Source organism: Pisolithus orientalis (assembly GCF_024613125.1).
Source record: "Pisolithus orientalis strain OTSU chromosome Unknown F5J12scaffold_9, whole genome shotgun sequence".
In the NCBI taxonomy this organism is placed as follows: domain Eukaryota; kingdom Fungi; phylum Basidiomycota; class Agaricomycetes; order Boletales; family Pisolithaceae; genus Pisolithus; species Pisolithus orientalis.
In genome coordinates, this window is record NW_026260790.1 from 89,573 (window position 1) to 112,079 (window position 22,507).

The following is a 22,507-nucleotide window of genomic DNA, read 5'->3' on the forward strand; positions in this document are numbered from 1 at the left end:
TGCTCATATACTCCCCTCCTTTGTCATCGCGCAAAATCTTGATTTTTCGCTCAGATTGGTTCTCTGCAAATGCCTTGAACCTCTGGAAGGCATCAAAGACTTCAGATTTGGCCTTGAGAGGCAGGACAAAGCGAAAACGCGAATAGTCATCGATGAAAGTGACCCAATATCGATATCCTGAGAAGGAGAGATGGCCTACATCATGCACATCGCTGTGGACAAGTTCCAGAGGCCTGGTTGCATGCCAAGTCGAGCTAGGAAAGGGATTTGCATGCATCTTGCCAGCCAGGCATGGTTCACAGATGGGATCAGGGGAGGACTTTGAGTCTAGGGTCATGCCAGTGACCAAATTTCGCTCTAGAAGGGATTTAACACCAGCCACATGGTGGTGGGCAAGTCTTCTGTGCCAGAGGTCTAGGTCTAGAGGGCAGGTGGTTGCAGCAGAGGCATATTCAGTGATGGGGAGTGTCTCCCCCTCCAGGAAAGCGCTATTGTTGTCCATAATTCTTGCAATGAAGAGGACAGGCCCAGGGGGGCGTCTAAAGGATATCTGCGCAGAATTGATGCTAGCAGAGAAGCCCCTGTTGCGACAGAGATATAAGACAGAGAGCAGGTTGTTGCGCAGGTCAGGGACATGCAGGACATTGGTGATCTCCACAGGGCGACGCTTCTGGCCTCTGACCACAGGCACAAACACCACAGACCCAACTCCAGCAGAGTATACCAATTTGTTGTCTGCCAGTCCTGTACAGCGTCTACATGGGTCCTTTGTTCACTAGAAAGCGCCAGATAGAGTTCTCCAGCTGCCTTGTCAGCTCTGAGGTCCCATTTGATCTGAGCTTCGAGTTTGGAGTCATCAGGGCGCTTCTCAGTGCCACTGACAATGGTCCAGAGGCCCTTGGTGCGAAGGAAAGCTTTCATCTCGCCCTTCCAGGTGTTATAGTTGGTGGAGGTGAGTTTTGACACAGTGGTCGATGGGTGGGAGTGTTCTTCAGCCATTAGGGCGAGTTTCGAGCAGACAGGGGGAGCAGGGAATGGATGGGATGAGTCTCGAAGTTTGGGTGCGAGGAAAATGCGGTAGAGGCCGAGGGAGTGGGTGTAGCGGGTCGAAATTTCGCGCAGAGACTGATGATGTGTCGTATGACGTGTCCAGAAAGTCCTAGAGCGCGGGGCTCATAACCTGATAAAATCACCCAGTCTTAAGGCCTTGTGCCCAGTGTAAGAGACTGATATTTAAGTAAATACTACAGGAAACATACCTTGTGCCCAGTGTAAGAGACTGAAGAAAATATCACTGGGCACAGAGCAGTAAGTGCGCAAAAATGATAAACAGATGTAAATAATAAACAAATGTAAACCAAGGACACTTAGAGCGAAGCTAAGTGCCCACTGCAAGTCTGTAGAGTGAGAACAGAACATAATAAAGGACAAACTGCGAAATGAGGTGCACAGGCACCACATATGAACACATTTGGCTGACCTCAAACTCATCTGGGGTAGTGATAATGCCCTCCAGGCATGTAATGTCAACCTCACAATGTATCTTCATATCCTTTGGCACTAACTCTGGCTTCCAGACTAGCCATATGGGGATGTGTGCTTCAAAGAGTTGCTTGCAGACATCAGGATCCATGGTATATGCACCCATCCAATGCTGTTTTGCATTAAAAAATGGGCCAGAAGGGGGGGTAATTTTTATCTCAAGGGAGTCTACCATAGCATAAATATCCAGACAAAGATGTTGGAAGAGCATGACTAGGACTACTGTATCACAGAAAGTGAATGGGAGTTGCTATGGAATTGTCAACTATTGAAATATCAGACAATGAGATATCATACCTTCAGATGCATGAGAGACCTTTGACATTGCCTAATCCATATGTGCACCCAGAGAGGTCCCTCATCATCAGGGTTCTTTGGCAGCCAGTTCTTCACCTGCTCTTCTAGTCACTTATACATGATTTCCAGATGCTTCCACTTGTGCAGATGAACCCTACCAACCCTGAATGCCAATCCTCTCTCCAAGGCGAAGTCTTCTGGCACATTCCTGATGTTCCATGACATCCAAGACCATGTTGGGTTGTCCCAATAGACTGCATGTCAAGGGATACATCTGGCCCACATATAATGCTTGGCATATAGTTGAGGCCACTGGAAACAGTCAATGTGGCCAAATCAGCCATCACAGCAGAGTGTGATTGTCCTCCCCTTGAAGAGAAACAGTTCAGGAATGAAGTTGGCATTAGGAGAGGTGATCCAGTGGTTGTTATATTTCGTGAGAACATGTGTGTCAAAGGCACCATAATTCCCTGAAAGAGAATGTATTGGTTATGAGCCACATTAGGTTAAATAATAGAGTGCCCCATCACCTGGTTGGGTTGCTGCCATGACCTGTTGAGTGTGTTCTTGAGGCATATTGATCCTATAAATGAAATAAGAACTGAAATATATAGCATCTTAGTACAGGTTCCACTACAGGGTCAATAAAAATGTACCCAGGAGATAAGAGGCATTTGAAGGGGGGAGGAGATAAATAAAGCAATACAACTATAGTAGAATTGTTGAAGTGCACCCTGTGTTGCAATAAATGTGACCAGACAGGGGATTGAACCCTGGACCTCCCAGGTTTCGACCGGGTGCTCTAACCACTGAGCTATTTGGTCAAGGTATCTAGGCTTACTTGGTGTGGTTTAACCACCAAGTGCTAGTAGGGACTAGCGTTGCTGAGTGCTGGAGTACTACACTTGCAACAGCCTCCCCTAATCCAGTGCACAGCAACAAGGCACAAGCGTGGGAAATCACTGCCTAAAGTGGCAACTGCCTTAAGTGGTAGGTCTTACACATGCTGCCTCCTGCAAAGGTCTTAGATGGCTCAGGGGCCATTCTGCCTTAATTGGTAGGGCTTATACATTGTTGCCTCCAGTAAAGGTCTTACTGAGGCACAAGTAGGTCTTAATGGGGAAATCCCAGCTGTGGGAATCCATTGCCTTAAGTAGAAAGGACTTACCAGGACATTCCCACAAGCGCCCGGGGCTCATAACCTGTTGCAATAAATGTGACCAGACAGGGGATTGAACCCTGGACCTCCCAGGTTTCGACCGGGTGCTCTAACCACTGAGCTATTTGGTCAAGGTATCTAGGCTTACTTGGTGTGGTTTAACCACCAAGTGCTAGTAGGGACTAGCGTTGCTGAGTGCTGGAGTACTACACTTGCAACACCCTGGCACCAAGTTGGAGTACCAGCCACGACATGGAGTCACATCATCCAATGTTCCTCTGACAACACTAGCATTGCTGGTATCTGTGAGACCATCAAGGGGGGAGATAAATGAGAAAACAAGTGGATCATGCACCTACATGGTATATAGAACCTTGCACCTGATGAAGATTTCATGCACAGATGCCAGGCACACAGTCTTCAATGCCCTGAGTTGTGCTATGCAAGGTAGTGCCTCCATGAAATGGAGTCTTGTCTGTGTGACTGGTACCACAAGCACACCAAGTTTACTGAGATAGGCACCAAACCCTTTGAATCCTGGCAGAGGAACACACCAAACATTCCTCTCTGCAACATGAATTGATAAAAAGAAAGAAGAAGAAAGAAGAACTCACCTTAGACAGTAGTGTGAAGGCAGTCATGGATTAAGATGCATGGATTGTTTAAAGAGCTTGCAAAAGAAGTGTGACAAGTGCAGTGAGCATGTGATCATTACCACATTAAGTCAGAGCTGACTTAGCATGAGAAATTTGTTGCTATTAGTGCCTGTGCACCTCAGACTAATTGCCAGGTCCCCCACCTTCCATATTAATGATGTGTTCACTTATTTTCATCAGTTGTTCTTTGTTTGTTCAGTGTTCGCATTTTTACTGTGCACAGAGTATCTTGTTCTTTAGTTACTGACTCTGTGCACATAGGTGTGTAAAACTACATAGACAACAATTTAGTTACTGACTCTGTGCACATAGTGCTGAGCATTGGGATATATTAACAGGTTATGAGCCCCGCGCCTTAGGACTCTCTGGACACGTCATTTGCCACGTCATCCACCTCTGCGCAATTTTCCATACTTCCTGGACCTATCCCTCGCTCTCTAGCCCTATATTTGTCGCCAGAAGCCCCAGAACTCACCCATTGCATCTGTGTCTTGCCAACATGAGTGAAGACATCACCACTGCTGCCCTCTCCATTACCCAGCTCACTGCCTCCAACTATGCTGCCTGGAACAGCAAAATGAAGGCCTTCCTGCGCTCTAAAGGACTGTGGACCATTGTCAGTGGTACTGAAAAGCGCCCTCCTGTCTCTGAAAGCGATCTGTGCCTCCAATGGGACCTCAGAGCGAACCAAGCAGCTGGAGCACTGTATCTAGCCATCTCTGGTCGCTTCAGAACCCTTATTGAACCTGTTGAGGATCACCCAGACCTCATTTGGTCAACCCTGGCTACTATGCATCTCCAGGAGCCTCCCATTGCTACAAGTCAAGCCCCCATACCTTCCAATTCGCTCCAACAGCCCATGTCTATGCATAGGCGATGTATACACAGCCAAAACCTGCCCCCAATTGCTGAGTTTGCTGGAAATGCAAGTTTTCGCTCCACAGATCCCTCCTCGCCTCTCTACCCCCTCCAACTCGATGCAGATGTCCACTGGAATGCAGATACTGGTGCCACTGCACACATGACCCCTCATCGCCACTGGCTGCGCAATTACACCCCCAAATGTGTCCCTGTGAGACTGGCAGACAACAAATTGGTATACTCTGCTGGAGTTGGGTCTGTGGTGTTTGTGCCTGTGGTCAGAGGCCAGAAGCGTCGCCCTGTGGAGATCACCAATGTCCTGCATGTCCCTGACCTGCGCAACAACCTGCTCTCTGTCTTATATCTCTGTCGCAACAGGGGCTTCTCTGCTAGCATCAATTCTGCGCAGATATCCTTTAGACGCCCCCCTGGGCCTGTCCTCTTCATTGCAAGAATTATGGACAACAATAGCGCTTTCCTGGAGGGGGAGACACTCCCCATCACTGAATATGCCTCTGCTGCAACCACCTGCCCTCTAGACCTAGACCTCTGGCACAGAAGACTTGCCCACCACCATGTGGCTGGTGTTAAATCCCTTCTAGAGCGAAATTTGGTCACTGGCATGACCCTAGACTCAAAGTCCTCCCCTGATCCCATCTGTGAACCATGCCTGGCTGGCAAGATGCATGCAAATCCCTTTCCTAGCTCGACTTGGCATGCAACCAGGCCTCTGGAACTTGTCCACAGCGATGTGCATGATGTAGGCCATCTCTCCTTCTCAGGATATCGATATTGTTAAGATATCCACAAACTGAGGCTGGTGCCCAGTGTAAGAGACTAATATTGAGTGAAGTAATACAGGACTGTACCTGGTGCCCAGTGTAAGAGACTGAAGAAAATTTCACTGGGCACAGAGCAGTAAGTGCGCAAAAATGATAAACAAATGTAAATAATAAATAAAAGCAAACCAAGGACACTTAGAGCGAAGCTAAGTGTCCACTACATGTCTGTAGGGTTAGACAGAGATAAAATAAAGGGAAAATGCGGTCTGAGGTGCACAGGCACCTAATATGAACACTCCCCCCTGAATGTGCACCTCTGCACTCAACTGCTCCCCCCTGATGCGCCAAGTCCTAGCATCTTGCAGAAACCGATGACCTTGGTGCGATGTAGCGGTTTGGTGAGAAGATCTGCAGCCTGGTCGACTGTAGGGACAAAAATAGGCGAAATCAGGTTCTGCTGAACTGCATCTCTTAGCCAGTAGTAGCAGAGGTCAAGTTGCTTCATCCTCCCATGGTGTTCTGGGTTCTTGGCCACAGAAATCGCAGATTGGTTGTCAATGCGAAGGGTAGAAGCATCTGGGAGAGGGAGGCCAATTTCCTGCAACAGATTTCGCATCCATTTGATCTCCTTGCCTGCCTGGACTGCAGAAATATACTCTGCTTCAGTGGTGGACAAAGCGACCACTCCCTGAAGCTTGGAAGACCAGGATACTGCACCAGTACCCATCTTGACCACATATCCACCAGTAGAGCGACCAGAATCCTTGCAACCACCATGATCAGCATCAGAGAAGGTTGTGAATGGCTCAGAGGTCGAAGGATCAGGAGCATAAGTGATGGAATAGTCCAGAGTGCCCTTCAGATAGCGCATCAGGTGCTTTACAGCTTGCCAGTGGGCCCAGCCTGGGTTAGAGTTGAATCTGGCCAGAACTCCGACAGTATAGGCTATATCTGGTCGAGTTGTGGTGGCCAAGTACATCAGAGCACCCACAGCAGATAGATAGGGCACCTGGCGCATTTGTTCGACTTCCTGAGGGTTCTGAGGCGATTGCTGGCGAGATAGGCGAAGATTGGGTTCCATAGGTGTGGAAATGGGCTTACAGTCTGCCATTCCAAACCTGGTCAAGACATCCAGGCAGTATTGTCGCTGGGAGATGGATATGGAGCGATTGGGGCGGTCTCTGTCAATTTTGATGCCGAGGAGTTGAGTTGTAGGGCCCAGATTGCGGATTTTGAAGTGCTGGCTCAGTTGTGAGACAAAGGAGTTGATGGCAGTCTCAGATTTCGAAGCTAGAGTCATATCATCCACAAACACAGGCAGGATGATGGTTACTCCATCCTTGGAGTAGATATAGATGCTAGCATCAGAATAGGTCTGTCTGAAGCCAAGGGACTCGAGTACAGAGCGCATCTTCATGTTCCAGCGATTTCCACCCTGTTTGCTGCCATAGATCGCTTTCTGGAGCAGACACACCTGGGATTTTGAGTCTCCCTCCACAAATCCTTCTGGTTGGGTCATGTAGACCTCACAGTCCATCTCCCCATTGAGATAGGCATGAGAGACATCCACAGAGCGAAGGTGAAGGTCTTGCAGAGCTGCAAGAGCCAGGATGACTCTAATCGATGAAAGGCGAGCTGTTGGAGCGAAGACTTCGAGATAATCAAATCCAGGGCGCTGGTTATACCCTTTGGCGACCAATCGAGCTTTGTAGCGATCTATAGAGCCATCTGCATTCCTCTTCACCTTGAATACCCATTTGGAGCCGATCACCTTGCTCCCAGCAGGTCTAGGGACGAGTTTCCAAGTCCCATTGCTCTGGTGAGCAGCTAACTCCTCCAGGGCTGCCTCTCTCCACTTATCTGCATCAGGGCGACGCATAGCCTCTGCAAATGTGAGTGGCTCATCAGGGATGGATGCAGACATGGCCAGTTCATCATCACTGTCATCAGGGTCATCCACATCCTCTAATTGCGCAGGAGACAGCTTCCACCAGTCTCTGGGCTTCTGTCTGCGCCTAGCAGGCAGTCTGGCACCAATTCCAATGGGACTGGCAGGTCTAGGAGGTGGTGGAGGCGAGGGAGTGTGTGGAGGAGGAGGTGTGACCTCTGGAATTGCGACAGGAGGCTGTATGGGGTCTGGATTAGCTGCCACAGGCTCAATCTCTCCCCCCTGATCCAGATCATCATCAGTTTCGCTGTCAGTGTCCAGATCTGTGCTTGGATGGTAGTATTGCGCTGTAGGGAGTGGAATGGAGGGTATAGGAGCTACTGGCGCATTTTGGGTAGGTTTGGAAGCAAGAGGCGCAGGTAGGGAAGGTGAGGAAGGGCGAGTGGACAGAGGGAAGTACCTTTCATCGAAATCAGCCCTTTCTGAGATGATTGTGCGCTTTGTGGTGGGATTGTAGAATTTCCAGCCTGTGTAGCCTTCAGGGTACCCTATAAACACACATTTCTCCATGTGGGACTCCAGGGGTCGCCTCTTGTCCTTCTGGATGTGCACATAGGCAGTACACCCCCAAACTCGAAGGTGGGAGACATCTGGCTTTCTCCCATGCCACAGTTCAAAAGGAGTCGCATTTTGGACCGCTTCAGTAGGGCATCTGTTCCAAACATGGACCAAGGAGGCTAGGCACTCTCCCCAGAAGGCCTTAGGAAGGCCAGACTCATCTAGCATTGCAGTGAGTCGCTCAGAGAGCAGTCTATTGGCTCGCTCTGCCACTCCATTTTGCTGTGGTCGATTTCTGACTGTGTGCTGGCGCAGAATTCCGCATTTGGTGGTGAAATCGATGAAGGCATTGCTCATATACTCCCCTCCCTTGTCATCTCGCAAAATCTTGATTTTTCGTTCGCTCTGGTTCTCAGCAAAGGCCTTGAAGGTCTTGAAGGCCTCAAAGACCTCAGATTTCGCTTTCAGAGGCAAAACAAAGCGAAAGCGAGTGAAATCATCGATGAAGGTGACCCAATACTTGTAGCCAGTGAAGGAGGGGTGGCCTACATAGTGCACATCGCTGTGGACGAGTTCTAGGGGCCGAGAAGCACGCCAGGAAGAGGTGGGAAAGGGATTTGCATGCATCTTGCCAGCCAGGCAAGGTTCACAGATAGGATCAGGCACTGTGTTCGAGTCTAGTGTCATCCCAGTGACTAGATTTCGCTCCAGGAGGGACTTCACACCAGCCAGGTGGTGATGGGCAAGTCTCCTGTGCCATAGGTCGAAATCCAGGGGCAAAGTGGTTGCTGCAGAGGCATATTCACTGAGGGGAACAGTCTCACCCTCCAGGAATGCGGAGTTGTTGTCCAAAATTCTTGCAATGAAGAGGGTAGGGCCAGGGCGCTGCCTGAAGGACATCTGCGAAGAATCGATGCTGACAGTGAAGCCCTTGTTGCGACAGAGATATATCACAGACAGTAGATTATTTCGCAGGTCAGGGACATGTAGGACATTGGTAAATTCAACAGGACGACGCTTCTGACCCCCCACTACAGGCTCAAACACTACTGACCCCACCCCAGCTGAGTAGACAATTTTGTTGTCTGCTAGGCGCACTGGAACGCATTTTTGGCTGTAATTTCGCAGCCAGTGTCGATGAGGTGTCATATGAGAAGTGGCACCTGTATCTGCATTCCAATGCACATCAGCATCGAGCTGGAGGGGGCAGAGAGGAGAGGAGGGGTCAAGGGAACGAACACTTGCATTTCCAGCGAATTCTACCGCTTGGGAAGCGCTCTGGTTCGATGAGGAGGCTGTTGGTGCTGTCCCAGTTGCTGGGGAGGAAGCAGATGAGGTAGAGGCTTGATTTGCGGTATTGGCACCCTTCCTGTCCTTCTTATTCTTCCTAGAGCGATAATAAGCCTTTGATCTTTCCAGGTTGGGACACTTGTGGACACAGTGGCCTGAATAATCGCAGAACTCGCAAGGCGACGAAGGTGAGCACTTGCAAATTGCGGAGGAGCTCACTAGTGCGGTCGCCGATGACCCTGCATCAGGGCGGCGCTTGCGCTGCGATTCTTCAGCCAGAAAGGCTTCTTTGAGTTTGTCCTTGTCCAGAGATTGGAAGAGAAGGAGAGAAGAAGCAAAATGAGAGTAATCTTCGCCTAGAGAGCGCACCATAGCCATACAGACAAGTTCATTGTCCATGTCCTTGATGGAGTATGGAGTAGCAGAGTCCTTGGGGCGCAATTCTTGAATTCTGGACATGGAATCTTCGATTCTAGCAATTAAGGAAGACAGGGACTCATCTGGGGCCTTCCTGATCGAAAAGAAGTCATCCCAGGCATTAAAACGAGCTCCAGGGCGCTGCTGGAGGTGGATGGAGGCTAGAGTCGACCAGATTTGGACAGGGTCATCCTGTACAGCATCTACATGGGTCCTCTGTTCACTAGAAAGCGCTAGGTAAAGCTCCCCAGCTGCCCTGTCCGCTCTAAGGTCCCATTTGGCCTGAGCTTCGACTTTGGAGTCATCAGGGCGCTTTTCCAGACCACTAACAATGGTCCAGAGCCCTTTTGTGCGCAGGAAAGCCTTCATTTCGCCTTTCCAGGTCGAGTAGTTGGAGGCAGTGAGTTTTGCGACAGAGGGCGATGAGTTGGTATGGTCCTCAGCCATGGTGGCGAATTTCGAGTCGAAAGGAGAAGGATGGGGTGGATGGGGTGAGTCTGGAAGCTGGGAGCTCGAAGAATGAGCTGTAGCGAGCGAGTGTGTGGTTCTTTTGGGTCGAGGTATTGCGCAGAGGTGGATTACGTGGCGACCAACGAGTGCTGAGAATCCTAGAGCGCGGGGCTCAAAACCTGTTAAGATATCCACAAACTGAGGCTGGTGCCCAGTGTAAGAGACTAATATTGAGTAAAGTAATACAGGACTGTACCTGGTGCCCAGTGTAAGAGACTGAAGAAAATTTCACTGGGCACAGAGCAGTAAGTGCGCAAAAATGATAAACAAATGTAAATAATAAATAAAAGCAAACCAAGGACACTTAGAGCGAAGCTAAGTGTCCACTACATGTCTGTAGGGTTAGACAGAGATAAAATAAAGGGAAAATGCGGTCTGAGGTGCACAGGCACCTAATATGAACAGATATTGGGTCACTTTCATCGATGACTATTCGCGTTTTCGCTTTGTCCTGCCTCTCAAGGCCAAATCTGAAGTCTTTGATGCCTTCCAGAGGTTCAAGGCATTTGCAGAGAACCAATCTGAGCGAAAAATCAAGATTTTGCGCGATGACAAAGGAGGGGAGTATATGAGCAAGGCCTTTGAAGATTTCACATCAAAATGCGGCATTTTGCGCCAGCACACTGTCAGGAATCGCCCCCAGCAGAATGGAGTTGCAGAGAGAGCAAATAGGGTGCTATCTGAGCGCATCACTGCAATGCTGGACGAGTCTGGGCTCTCCAAGGCATTCTGGGGTGAGTGCCTAGCTGCCCTGGTCCATGTCTGGAACAGGTGCCCCACTGAATCCCTCCAAAATGCGACCCCATATGAGCTATGGCATGGAAGGAAGCCAGATGTCTCCCATCTTCGAGTGTGGGGCTGTACTGCCTATGTACATGTCCAGAAAGACAAGAGGCGCCCTCTGGAGTCCCACACAGAGAAATGTGTCTTTATTGGCTATCCAGAAGGTTACAAGGGCTGGAAATTCTACAATCCCACCTCCAAGCGCACCATAATCTCAGAAAGGGCTGACTTTGATGAAAGGTACTTCCCCCTGTCCAAGCGCCCTTCCTTACCTTCTCTGGACGCTTCAAACCCACCCAATCAACCTCCACCTGCGCCTCCAGCTTCCAAACCATCTTACTACCACCCTCACCCAGATTCTGACTCAGAAAGCGACTCTGGAGATTCCCTGGATCATGGGGGGGAGATAGAGCCTCTGGAGCCTCCAGCAGCTGATCCAGTGCCTATCCAGCCTCTCCCTGCTCAACCAGCTCATGATGCGCCACCTCCTCACACTCCATCGCCTGCACCACCCTCAAGAGCCCCTAGCCCTGTTGGCATAGGTGCCAGACTGCCCAGAAGGCGAAGACAGAAGCCCAGAGAGTGGTGGAAGCTCTCCCCTGCTCAATTGGAGGACTCTGGTGATGAAGAAGACTCTGATGATGAGTTGGCCATGTCTGCAGCCCTGCCAGATGAACCTCTTACATTTTCAGAAGCCATGAGTCGCCCTGATGCGGAAAAATGGCGCAAAGCAGCCCTGGAGGAGTTGGCAGCTCACCAGACAAATGGGACTTGGAAACTTGTCCCTAGACCCCCTGGATGCAAAGTCATTGGCTCCAAGTGGGTATTCAAGGTCAAGAGGAATGCTGATGGCTCCATAGATCGCTACAAGGCCAGACTGGTCGCAAAAGGCTATAATCAGCGCCCTGGCTTTGATTATCTCGAAGTCTTTGCTCCTACAGTGCGCCTTGCCTCTGTCAGAGTGGTTCTAGCTCTTGCAGCGCTCCAGGACCTCCATCTGCGCTCTGTGGACATCTCCCATGCCTACCTGAATGGGGAAATGGACTGTGAAGTCTATATGGCACAACCTGAAGGATTTGTGGAAGGAAACTCGAAATCTCATGTCTGCCTGCTCCAGAAAGCCATCTATGGCAGCAAACAAGGTGGCAATCGCTGGAACAAGAAAATGCGCTCTGTATTGGAGTCCCTGCACTTCAAACAAACCTATTCAGATGCCAGCATCTATATATACTCCAAGGATGGTGTCTCCATCATCTTGCCTGTTTTTGTGGATGATATGACTCTTGCTTCGTCTTCTGAAGCTGCCATAGACTCCTTCATCTGCCAACTCAGCCAGCACTTCAAACTGCGAGATCTAGGACCTACTACCCAACTCCTGGGCATCAAAATTGACAGAGATCGCCCCAATCGCTCGATTTCGCTCTCCCAGCGCCAGTACTGCCTGGATTTACTGGAAAGATTTGGCATGGCTGACTGCAAGCCACTATCTACACCCATGGAGCCAAATCTTCGCCTCTCTCGCTCCCAGTCTCCCCAGGATGCCTCAGAAATCGAGAAAATGCGCCAAGTACCCTATCTCTCTGCTGTAGGTGCTCTGATGTACCTTGCCACCACTACCCGCCCAGACATCGCCTATACTGTTGGAGTTCTGGCCAGATTCAACTCCAATCCTGGCTGGGCTCATTGGCAGGCTGTGAAGCACCTAATGCGCTATATCAAGGGTACTCTGGACTATTCCCTGACCTATTCTCCTGATCCTTCAACCTCTGAGCCCTTCACCACCTTCTCTGATGCAGATCATGGTGGCTGCAAGGATACTGGTCGCTCTACAGGTGGATATGTTGTCAAGATGGGTACTGGAGCAATCTCCTGGTGTTCCAAGCTTCAAAATGTCGTTGCTCTATCTACCACTGAGGCAGAATACATAGCAGCTGTCCAGGCAGGCAAGGAGATCAAGTGGCTTCGAAATTTACTCTCTGAAATTGCTTCTCCACTGTCTTCTCCCTCTGTGCTGCACATGGACAACCAATCTGCAATCTCTGTGGCCAAGAATCCTGAACACCATGGCAGAATGAAGCAACTTGATCTCTGCTTCTACTGGCTTAGAGATGCAGTCCAGGACAACCTCATTGCGCCCACTTTTGTCCCCACTGATGCCCAGGCTGCTGACCTGATGACCAAACCACTGTCCAAGGCCAAGGTGATCAACTTCTGTCAGATGCTAGGACTAGGTGCATCAAGTGGGAGTTCTTAATGTGCAGAGGTGCACGATCAGGGGGGAGTGTTGCTATTAGTGCCTGTGCACCTCAGACTAATTGCCAGGTCCCCCACCTTCCATATTAATGATGTGTTCACTTATTTTCATCAGTTGTTCTTTGTTTGTTCAGTGTTCGCATTTTTACTGTGCACAGAGTATCTTGTTCTTTAGTTACTGACTCTGTGCACATAGGTGTGTAAAACTACATAGACAACAATTTAGTTACTGACTCTGTGCACATAGTGCTGAGCATTGGGATATATTAACAAAATTTGCTGGCGGTGTGCATGGACTAGTTGGTGGTGGCAGTGCCATGGCAATGTTATGATGCCACCAGCATGCAGTCAGGTTCATGCATGCAGGGCAGGCTCATTGGTGCCTGAACCTAATATATAACATATGTTGTAATGCCCTGCATTCAATTCAAACCAGAGTCCCAGAGGAAATGCTGACAAATTAATTGTCATAGGTGCATACTTAGTAACCAAACATACACAATGTTGACACATTCACACACTTGTTTCCCTTCTCTACTCTCCACTCTCCACTCTCGTCATCAATCCTACACCAGGGGAACACTTGGTGCATCCCCTACCAAGCATCAGGGGCTTGGTGCCCTTGATGACTCTCGAAGGCTTGGAGCCTTCGAGAGTTGTCTTGGTATGGATTGGCTGTCGGTCACACAGATGAGACTCCATCTCATGGAGGTGCTACTTCATATAGTGCAACTCAGGGTGTTGAAGACTGCCAGCTTTCCTTGGCTACCCTGGAGTCCATCTTTTACTTCCCAAACAAGACTCAGCTGTTCACATTACCCACTGGTGAGTTTGAGGCTTGCATCTCCCCAAGACATTAATCAAGTTTCTCTTTGCTTTCTCAAACTTCCTGATCAACACTACATTCTCTCTGTCATCTGTTAAGGTTGACATTTGTCCTTGGCTGCCCCCATCTCTGCCTTCTCCTTCTCAGACAAGACTCTGTTCACTTTGCCTGTTGGTGAGTTCAAGGTTTGCATCTCCCTTCCTTGGCTGATTTCCAATTGTCTTTGTATAGGGACGCCAATTGGGTTTCTCTTGCTCACTTTCTTACTTTCCTGGTTATCATGGCATTCTCTCCATCATCTATTAAGGCTGATGGTTTTCCATGGCTACCCCCAGCTCCACCTTGTCCATCTGAGACAAGACTCCTTCACTTTTCCTGCTGGTGAGTTTGAGGCTTACGTCTCCCCCTTCCTTTACTGATCTCCAATCATCTTTGTAAAGGGACACTAATTGGGTTTCTCTTACTCACTTTCTTACTTTCCTGGTTAATGCAGCATTCTCTCCATTATCTATTATGGCCAATGGTTTGCCATGGCTACCCCCAGTTCTGTCTTCTCCTTCTGATACTAGAGTCTTTCAATTTGCCTGCTGGTGAGTTTGAGGCTTGCATCTCCCTTCCTTTGCTGAGCTCCAACTGCCTTTGTGTGGAGACACTAATCAGGTTTCTCTTCTTTGCTTTCTTACTTTCATGGTCAACAGTACATTCTCTTCGACATCTATTACACTAGGAGAATGTTTGGTGCATCCCCCACCAAGTGCCAGGGGCTTGGTGCCCTTGGCAGCTCTCAAAGGCTTGGAGCCTTCAAAAGTCATCTTGGTATGGATATACCCTAAACTCTACCATTTTGTTTCCTGATGATATTCCATTCATTTTACAAGCTGGTGAGTTCAAGGCTCACTTGTTTCCTCAGTTCCTGATCCCTGATTACTCCTGTGTAGGGATGCTAATTAAGTCTTCCTGTCCTTCCTAGTGTTGTCTCTGCTTCTGTCATAGTGAGCCACAAACAAGTAAGTGTTTAGCCTTTGCATCTATTCCATTAGTTATATTCTTTACCTGGGGCACACAATGATCTGTTTAACAAGAGTGTAATTACAACATCTCTACAGACTGTGCATTCAGGATTCACCAAGGCAGATCCTATGTGTTATTCCATGGCTGCTAACAAATGGGGAAGAAGAACCTTCTGTTGGAGATCCACCCATCGACTTACAATATTGTCTGTGTTTCTCTCCCTCTCCCTTCCAATCCTTGTCTCACTATGTGCCAGCCACCCTCACTCGATAATGGGTGAAGTATAAGCACCATCAACCTAATGTTCATATTAGGTGCCTGTGCACCTCAGACCGCATTTTCCCTTTATTTTATCTCTGTCTAACCCTACAGACATGTAGTGGACACTTAGCTTCGCTCTAAGTGTCCTTGGTTTGCATTTATTTATTATTTACATTTGTTTATCATTTTTGCGCACTTACTGCTCTGTGCCCAGTGAAATTTTCTTCAGTCTCTTACACTGGGCACCAGGTACAGTCCTGTATTACTTTACTCAACTTCAGTCTCTTACACTGGGCACCAGTGGCCTCAGTTTGTGGATATCTTAACACCTAAGTGCATGATTTTCTAACTGCTGTCTGATAGCTAATGTTCAAGGGTTATGCAGGTGCTCTAATCACTATTGTTTCGCATCTCAAACTGAGCGCAGTCGATGCTGCAACCCTTGCTGATGTCCTACTTTTGAGATCCCAGCATGAAGGTGGGTGATTTTCCAAGATTTTTGTTCCTTGACAGTAATCATCTCCCATAGCACCATCATTTCCATCGAGTTTGGCTCCCTCAATGTTGTCATCCTGTCAGGAGGGCACTTCTGTGGTCCCTTTCCTCCCCTTTTCCCCCATCAGACTGGAGGTCCCCACTCCCCCCATATCAATCCATCTAATGTCCACTGACACCCCTGACTCCACCACTGTTCTTGTCCACAGACATCCAGATGTGGAACCAAGGGATCTGTCCCTGGTGGATGAGTGTTGGCATACTTCAACTGGAGTATTTTTCACAGTGACCCTGTAAACATACCTGTTTTGTATAAAGCTTTGCTGTTTATTTTTAATTCTTAATTTGGCTCAAGTGTAACCAACAACATGACTACTAATGGGTTTTCCACCTGGTGCAGGTAAGTGGAGATATCGCAAATACAAAGGTTTCAATATTGGGATCTGTTCATGGACATGTTGTTACTGACCTCCATCCATTCTTGCCCTGACTGTTTGGCATGGTTGTCCACAAGAGTTGAGGGCTTGGTGCCCTTGGGGGTTTGGAGCCTTCAAAGGTTCTTGTCAATTGCATCTACGAGACCCTCAGGAACAGAGTCATGGCATCATCCAAGCCTTTCCATTCACTGTCATCACATGTGTATCATATTACTAAGTGGTATGTATTCCCTCTGTCTTGGTTGTCGCATCTTCCTTACTGTTCTCTTGCTGTTCCAGCATTTACCAATGTTTTGTTGTCAATTGCATGCATGAAACCCACATGAACAGAGTACATCTTCCGAGGCTCTCCATTTATCACCATTGCACACATATTCCATTACCAAGTGGTACATCTTCCCTCTGTTTTGGGCCTTCAGGCATTCAAGTCTCCACTTATTAGTGATGTATTTCCTTCATTTTCATTATTACATCTTGTTGCAATAAATGCGACCAGACAGGGGATTGAACCCTGGACCTCCCAGGTTTCGACCAGGTGCTCTAACCACTGAGCTATTTGGTCAAGGTATCTAGGCTTACTTGGTGTGGTTTAACCACCAAGTGCTAGTAGGGACTAGCATTGCTGAGTGCTGGAGTACTACACCTGCAACACATCTTCCATTCTGCTCACTACCATTGCATGCATATGTTATTATGAAGTGGTATGCACTCTTTCTGTATTGGTTGTTGTATATTCCTTATGGTTCATTCCACCTGGTATTTATCATGATACAGCATGACACCAATCTTCTTTTCTGATATTTTCCTTTTGTTCCACTTGCTACTCATGTAATAACTGCAAGTGTCATTATTCCATCCCAACAACCTGCCATTTTACTGAATAATTCCATGGGTTTTTTTATGTCAGGTAAGGCATGACTTTACTTAAATATCTCATCTGGCTGCTTTTCCCCTCCTCCCCCCATTGTTCTTGACATGCCTTGTGTGCCAAAAGGTGTTGACCAAGTCACAGATGACTCTATGGATTTGCACACCTGGGTTCTTTGAAACTGCAAAATCCCCACCACCAAGATGGCCCCTCCACCAGAGGTAAGTTATCTTGTCACTGCCAATCCCATCTGACCCCTGCCTTCACAGATCAAAAAAGACAAGCCCAAGCCCTGGCATGTGGTGCAACCGCCTGAAGGATGGGAAGAACATATGTTCAGTCTCCATGACAGGAGGAGATCACTCACTCCTAGTGTCTCTGTGTCCTCCCAAAATTCCACTACCCCAATCTTGCAGGAAGACCAGGTTGAGGGTGCTCTGATGGAGGAGGATGCTGGTGAGGCTGAGGCCAAGGAGGTTGATGTCAACATTCAAGCTGACAAGGGCAGTCAACATCCTGATGATGGGGCTAGTCAACTTCCAGACAATGAAGGTTCTTTTTTTTTTGAATATTTTTCTTGTTCTCTCACAGTTCTGTAGATGTTGCATTGTTATATCCTTGACTCTGGGGTTTGGTGCCCCCCACTTCTCTCATCTGACTGTGGGTTTGGTGCCCAATGGTCTAAAGCTAGGCACTTTGGATCCTCATGAGAGTTGCTAAGTGTCCTGTGTCATTTTCACTTTTTTTTCTAGACACTTTGTTATCCTTTGATGTGTCTTTTGTCACCCTTCAATGTATTCTCCTCTGATATTGACATGCTCATAGTAGATGAGGATGGTTCTGACTCATTGCTTCCTCCATCTTTGCCACCAGCTGAAGACTCCAGTTCTGATGCTGAGGATGAGTTTCCCCCATGTCATCCTGGTTGCCATGTGGAACACAAACCTAAAAGCAAGGGCAAAAGTAGGGCTATGGATGTTGACAACAGTGATATAGTGAGTCAGGATGATCATGAACCTGCATGGAACACAAAATTTAAGAAGACTGGGAACTTGTCCCATGCTGCTCTTGATGAGATATGTGACTTTGTGGCCAAAGTCAAGGCAAAAGCAGAAGAACTTGGATGTTGACATGGCAAGTCTCCTCATGACATCCTTGTTGCTGCTGGGCTCAGTGTCAAACCATCTCACATGAAGCTCAATGAGGCCAATCTCTTCTGCTCATGGTATTGGGCCACCCAACTGAAACCTGATGGTGGTATGCATGCCCTTGTCACAGATTTTCTTTTATAACATTCTTCCCAGCTGACTGAAACACAGTCAACAATATCATTATGGTGGAGTACAACCAACTCATGAAAGATATCCCCAAAGACAACACCACAGCAAGAAAGGAGAAGTTGAAGGCCATTTATGAATGGAGTGAGAAGTCCTCAGCAGTGCCTGCTAACAAATCAGTCAAGTCCATTGCAGTCAGAGTCCACAACATGAAGATGCAGTTCTCTGGATTGGTAAGTGGTTGTAAGTGGGTGGATGGGGGGCAGATCTTACCGTTGAGCAGGCTGAAGTGTGGTTGGCTCTTGAAGACATCAAAATTGCTGGAGTTGTGATGTATGTTGGACAAGACCCTGCAGGATGCCAGACCTCTGGCATATTTGGTGGTTCCAATATCATACAAAAGTACATCAATGATTGTGCCATTGATGTTCAGGGATTTATGGACAAGTACACTGCAATATTTAAGTAAGTGATGTTACACATATCTTACTCAGATTCATTGCAATTAGGTGTCTCAGGGATGGTAATGGTACTGAAGCTGGGTTATTAGGGATGAGTGCTTCTGCCAGTTCAGCTGTGGCATTGGAGTTGCATTGTCGAATGAAGGAGATACCAAGAGATTGCAACTGCCAGGTATTTGGATCTATGATGAAGGAGAAGTTGATAATGGCACTCAGAGATCTATGCAGTACATATTTCTAATATTCTGTATATTCTCTTCTAATTGTCTTCCCATAAGTGACATGTGGGGTTGAAGTTGGTGATCCCCAGAAAATCATTTGGCAGCAGCTTCTTGAGTTTGTTAGGAGGAACTCTCTTGTCATAATCAACTGGCCACTTGGGGTGCCTCCACTGGGCCCTGGTTTTGAGTACAAGAAACTCAAAGCTGACGCTCTCTGCCAACTTGTGGTACCTTATCTGCAGAGAAAGCTAGGCTCAATGTATGACAGACAATCTGATGACAATGACAATGATGATGAGAAAAATGATCATCTGGATGGTGTGCTGGAGGTCGAAATCAAACCCTGGAATGAAGGTATTGTGTACATTTTTTGTCTAACTGATCACTGACCATTTTTGCAGATGTCATCAGCATAGGGGATGCACCCCCATTAAAGGAAGAGATCGCACTGGTCAAGGCTCCTGATGGCATGGTTTTGGGCAAGGTGTCTGATGATCCTGAGTGGCAGAAGTCTCATGAAGAAGGGGATCCAGGTATGGCAGCACCTCATGCACAGAGTGGAATCCTGTTTCCATCATGCAAGCAGCCTTGTGTGGAGGTGATGGATAATGACACAGTTCCTTGTGAGGTGAGTCAATCCACTCAACCTTTGGTGTCTACTAATGTGCCCCAAGGCTTCACACTCTGACTGCCAAATGCCCCTGCATGACAAAGGCAGGGATGCATGCCCCATTGCTGGTGACTGTGGTGTAGTGGTTTACCCCACTGCATTTTGGTCAAAACTAACAGATGACATGCACAGGATGCACTTCATGACCCACCAGCACACACAAGCCACAAGAACACTCGAGAGTCTGGTCGATCTGAGCACCCCTTGCTGGCTCAGCACTATGGGGTGAGGTCTGGACATACCAGTTGATTAAAAGACTAATGGAGGACTGCACAGGATCTGCATCATGATGCTGTCCCAAGCCATTCACACCCATGGGACCCTGGCCCTTCTCAGCAGTTTCCACCATCTTGGCATTATGAGGTGAGTATCCCAGGCATTCTGCTTCTCAAAGGAGACCAATAGGATGTCCTGCAGGACCCTTGTTATGACCATGCCAACTATCATGATCCTGGCCCCTCCAATGTTTCCTACAATGTTCATGATTCGATCCTTCATTGTCACATCTTGTTTAGCTTCTCTATAGGTATTACTGCCCGCCTGCCATGGTTTGGGGCATTTCCCTTCATCCTGTCAGACATATTGCATACCATCTCACCCTGACCATCATATTTACCATGATGCTCCATATATCTCTGACTACTACCCTGCAGCCCAGCCCACAGCACAGCAATGGGTTGACAGAGGTAGTGCTGCACAGTATGAGGACAAATTTCCTGAGGATTACTTAGATTATTAGTCTCCTCAGTATTTTCTTTAGAAATACATGTTTGTTTTTCCATGATAGGGTGAGCAATGAATGAATGAAATCTCTCAGTTCTCTGTCATTTTGAATGCAAGAGCATTTGTGTCTGCTTGACTGTTATTTTGTTACCTCCTGTGGCCACACTGCCATATTGCTGCTCACTTGATCTACCAATGAACTTTCTACTGATCAACATTCTACAGGGAAGATGCATCTACTCAAAATACTGTACTCTTGTTTGAAGAGTTTGAGCTGCAGAGAGCTGGGTCAAAGGACATTTGTGGTGAAGCTTGGAGGCCACACCTACAGATAAAGGAGCCTCCAGCAATGGGGAGGGGATATGGTGACATTAAGCAAGTGTTGATGTGGTGATCACTGACTGACAACTCTCCTAGTGTCACTGTGTTCCAATGGCCAGGGGCTCTGGTGAATTCTGCTGCCTGGTTTCCTGTGTACTTTATCTACATTTTATTACTGTGATCAAGTAAGTGTTTCTCCCTGGTGAGTTGAGGGAACTGAGTGGAATTCAAATGGAATTGACATGATTATCTTGAACTTTGGGAATAATTATCCATGAAGAGTAATACACAGAATGCACCATCTCCAACAGACTTCAGTGGTCTTTGGCAACACAAGTCCACCCTTCCTTTGAGAATCAACAAAGTTCAGTTTTCTGCCCATCCTGGCTGGATAGGTACTTGAAGCACATGGTGGTCCACTGGAGGGCCTTACAGCCCAGGGTCATAATGGGACAGTGGGGTTCTCACATGCTTGTGCCCCACAATTGTGTCATGTATTGTGCTACAATCTATTCCTTGGCTGGGAAGGTCTTCCACTCATCCTCATTCAATGCATTTAGTATGATCTTATTAATGTGTACTCCTTCTATAAGCAATAGAACTTACTCATAGGACAGTGCTGAATCTGTTAAAATTTATACAATGATGCAAGGCTCACTTCCAGAAGTATTGTATGATTCTGGAGATGACACCTCACAATTGCACTGATTTCCCACCTCAAATCTGTGTATAATAAGTGTACCAAGTGGTTTTGGAAAATCAGTGGCTGCCACATGCATAGGCCCCTACCTTTCCAGGTATTTTCATCATCCTGGATGACTGTGATAGCTATGGTTTCTTGGTCAGAAGTGGGATTTCAGTGTGAATATGAGCTGCACTTTTGCAGTTGAGGACCCCTGACACCTAAGGCAGCCATGGGACAGCCCAAAATATATTACCAGGGAGCTGGGATTATGGGACATCCCAGGTCCTGCACACTGCAAATAGCCCTGGGACATGGCCAGATGTCCCTGGGATGACCTGGTCTGAGTGGCTTTTAGCTTGGATGATGTGTAGAAAAACTTCAGCCTTAATGCTCATGAAAATTGGTTACCTGAAGTGCTATTGAAGTCCTCAGACATCCCTTCAGCTTTTGCTCAGGCTATAGTAGCCCCTTTGGACTTCCTCACACCATCAGGTTTTACCCCTCCCCTTACCCACTCTCAAAATAATTCTCCTTCACCACACTACACCAACTGGAGGTGGAGGTTTGGCAAGGTCAATGCCAGACTTGAGCAAGTGTGAGGCCAAGTATGGCTAGGGTTGAGGCATGGCTTTGACACCACTCAGCCAACCCTACTCCACAATGAAATGCATTTTTGCCTCTGCTAGAGCAAATATTCATCTTCCTTTTGAATCTGGCCTTTCTGCTCATCAAATATCCTCTAATACTGGTATGGGAAGCTCTACTGTGGCCAGGGTCATCAAAGAGTTCCAGCTAGATAAGGAAAACCTCAAAATGGGACATCCTTGCCAGCTTTCTTCTACTAGCAGAAGGAGATTAGTCTCTAGTGTGACCTCTGGAAGAACTGAAAATGCCATCCAGGTCACCCATATAATAAGAGTGGCCCTTTCCTCTCCTGTCTCTGCACAAGCTCTTTGCAGTGTGCTCAATTCTGCATCCCTGACAGTTGTATTCAAGCAGAAGAATTTGATGAAAATGCAACCAGAGCTGTGATTGAACCAGTGACCTCCTAGGTGTTAACCAGGTGCTCTAACCACTGAGCTATGTACATAGTCTGGGGTACCAATGTCAGTAGTTTGGGGGGTTCAACCATTACTGTGGGAACACATCTTCATGAACAGTAATGCTTTGAAGTATGGGTTTACCCTTGGGTGACTGGGCTTCAAGTCTGGCAGACAGGGGCTAAGTCCAGGTGACTGGAGTCAAGGCCAGGAGA

General features: G+C 47.7%; 3 protein-coding genes and 4 non-coding genes across 7 annotated transcripts; 2 read left to right on the forward strand and 5 right to left on the reverse strand.

Moving 5' to 3' along the window:
* Nucleotides 1-1,522: 1,522 nt before the first annotated feature.
* On the reverse strand, nucleotides 1,523-1,744 carry F5J12DRAFT_685224 (uncharacterized protein; the record flags this gene model as incomplete). The annotated part of the gene is made up of 1 exon (XM_051740300.1): nucleotides 1,523-1,744. A coding segment is annotated over one exon (222 nt), but the record flags the coding sequence as incomplete, so codon positions are not given.
* An 846-nt stretch (nucleotides 1,745-2,590) lies between these two features.
* Nucleotides 2,591-2,663, reverse strand: F5J12DRAFT_t94. The gene has a single exon. It is a non-coding gene; the product is annotated as a tRNA-Phe (tRNA).
* Nucleotides 2,664-3,056: 393 nt separating this feature from the next.
* F5J12DRAFT_t93 lies at nucleotides 3,057-3,129 on the reverse strand. Its single transcript has one exon. It is a non-coding gene; the product is annotated as a tRNA-Phe (tRNA).
* Nucleotides 3,130-13,497: 10,368 nt separating this feature from the next.
* Nucleotides 13,498-14,891, forward strand: F5J12DRAFT_781685 (uncharacterized protein; the record flags this gene model as incomplete). Its single annotated transcript, XM_051742592.1, has 9 exons — nucleotides 13,498-13,660; nucleotides 13,687-13,821; nucleotides 13,970-13,996; nucleotides 14,054-14,203; nucleotides 14,316-14,412; nucleotides 14,521-14,638; nucleotides 14,701-14,703; nucleotides 14,793-14,829; nucleotides 14,863-14,891. The coding sequence occupies 9 exons, from the start codon at nucleotides 13,498-13,500 to the stop codon at nucleotides 14,889-14,891; spliced, it is 759 nt and encodes a 252-aa protein (XP_051601266.1).
* A 1,624-nt stretch (nucleotides 14,892-16,515) lies between these two features.
* Nucleotides 16,516-16,588, reverse strand: F5J12DRAFT_t92. The gene has a single exon. It is a non-coding gene; the product is annotated as a tRNA-Phe (tRNA).
* A 509-nt stretch (nucleotides 16,589-17,097) lies between these two features.
* F5J12DRAFT_781686 (uncharacterized protein) lies at nucleotides 17,098-20,640 on the forward strand (the record flags this gene model as incomplete). The annotated part of the gene is made up of 14 exons (XM_051742593.1): nucleotides 17,098-17,115; nucleotides 17,164-17,446; nucleotides 17,723-17,889; nucleotides 18,091-18,151; nucleotides 18,214-18,404; nucleotides 18,455-18,636; nucleotides 18,681-18,859; nucleotides 18,911-19,207; nucleotides 19,255-19,481; nucleotides 19,528-19,748; nucleotides 19,800-19,886; nucleotides 20,050-20,222; nucleotides 20,284-20,311; nucleotides 20,472-20,640. The coding sequence occupies 14 exons, from the start codon at nucleotides 17,098-17,100 to the stop codon at nucleotides 20,638-20,640; spliced, it is 2,283 nt and encodes a 760-aa protein (XP_051601267.1).
* Nucleotides 20,641-22,269: 1,629 nt separating this feature from the next.
* On the reverse strand, nucleotides 22,270-22,342 carry F5J12DRAFT_t91. The gene has a single exon. It is a non-coding gene; the product is annotated as a tRNA-Val (tRNA).
* Between the last annotated feature and the right edge of the window lie 165 nt (nucleotides 22,343-22,507).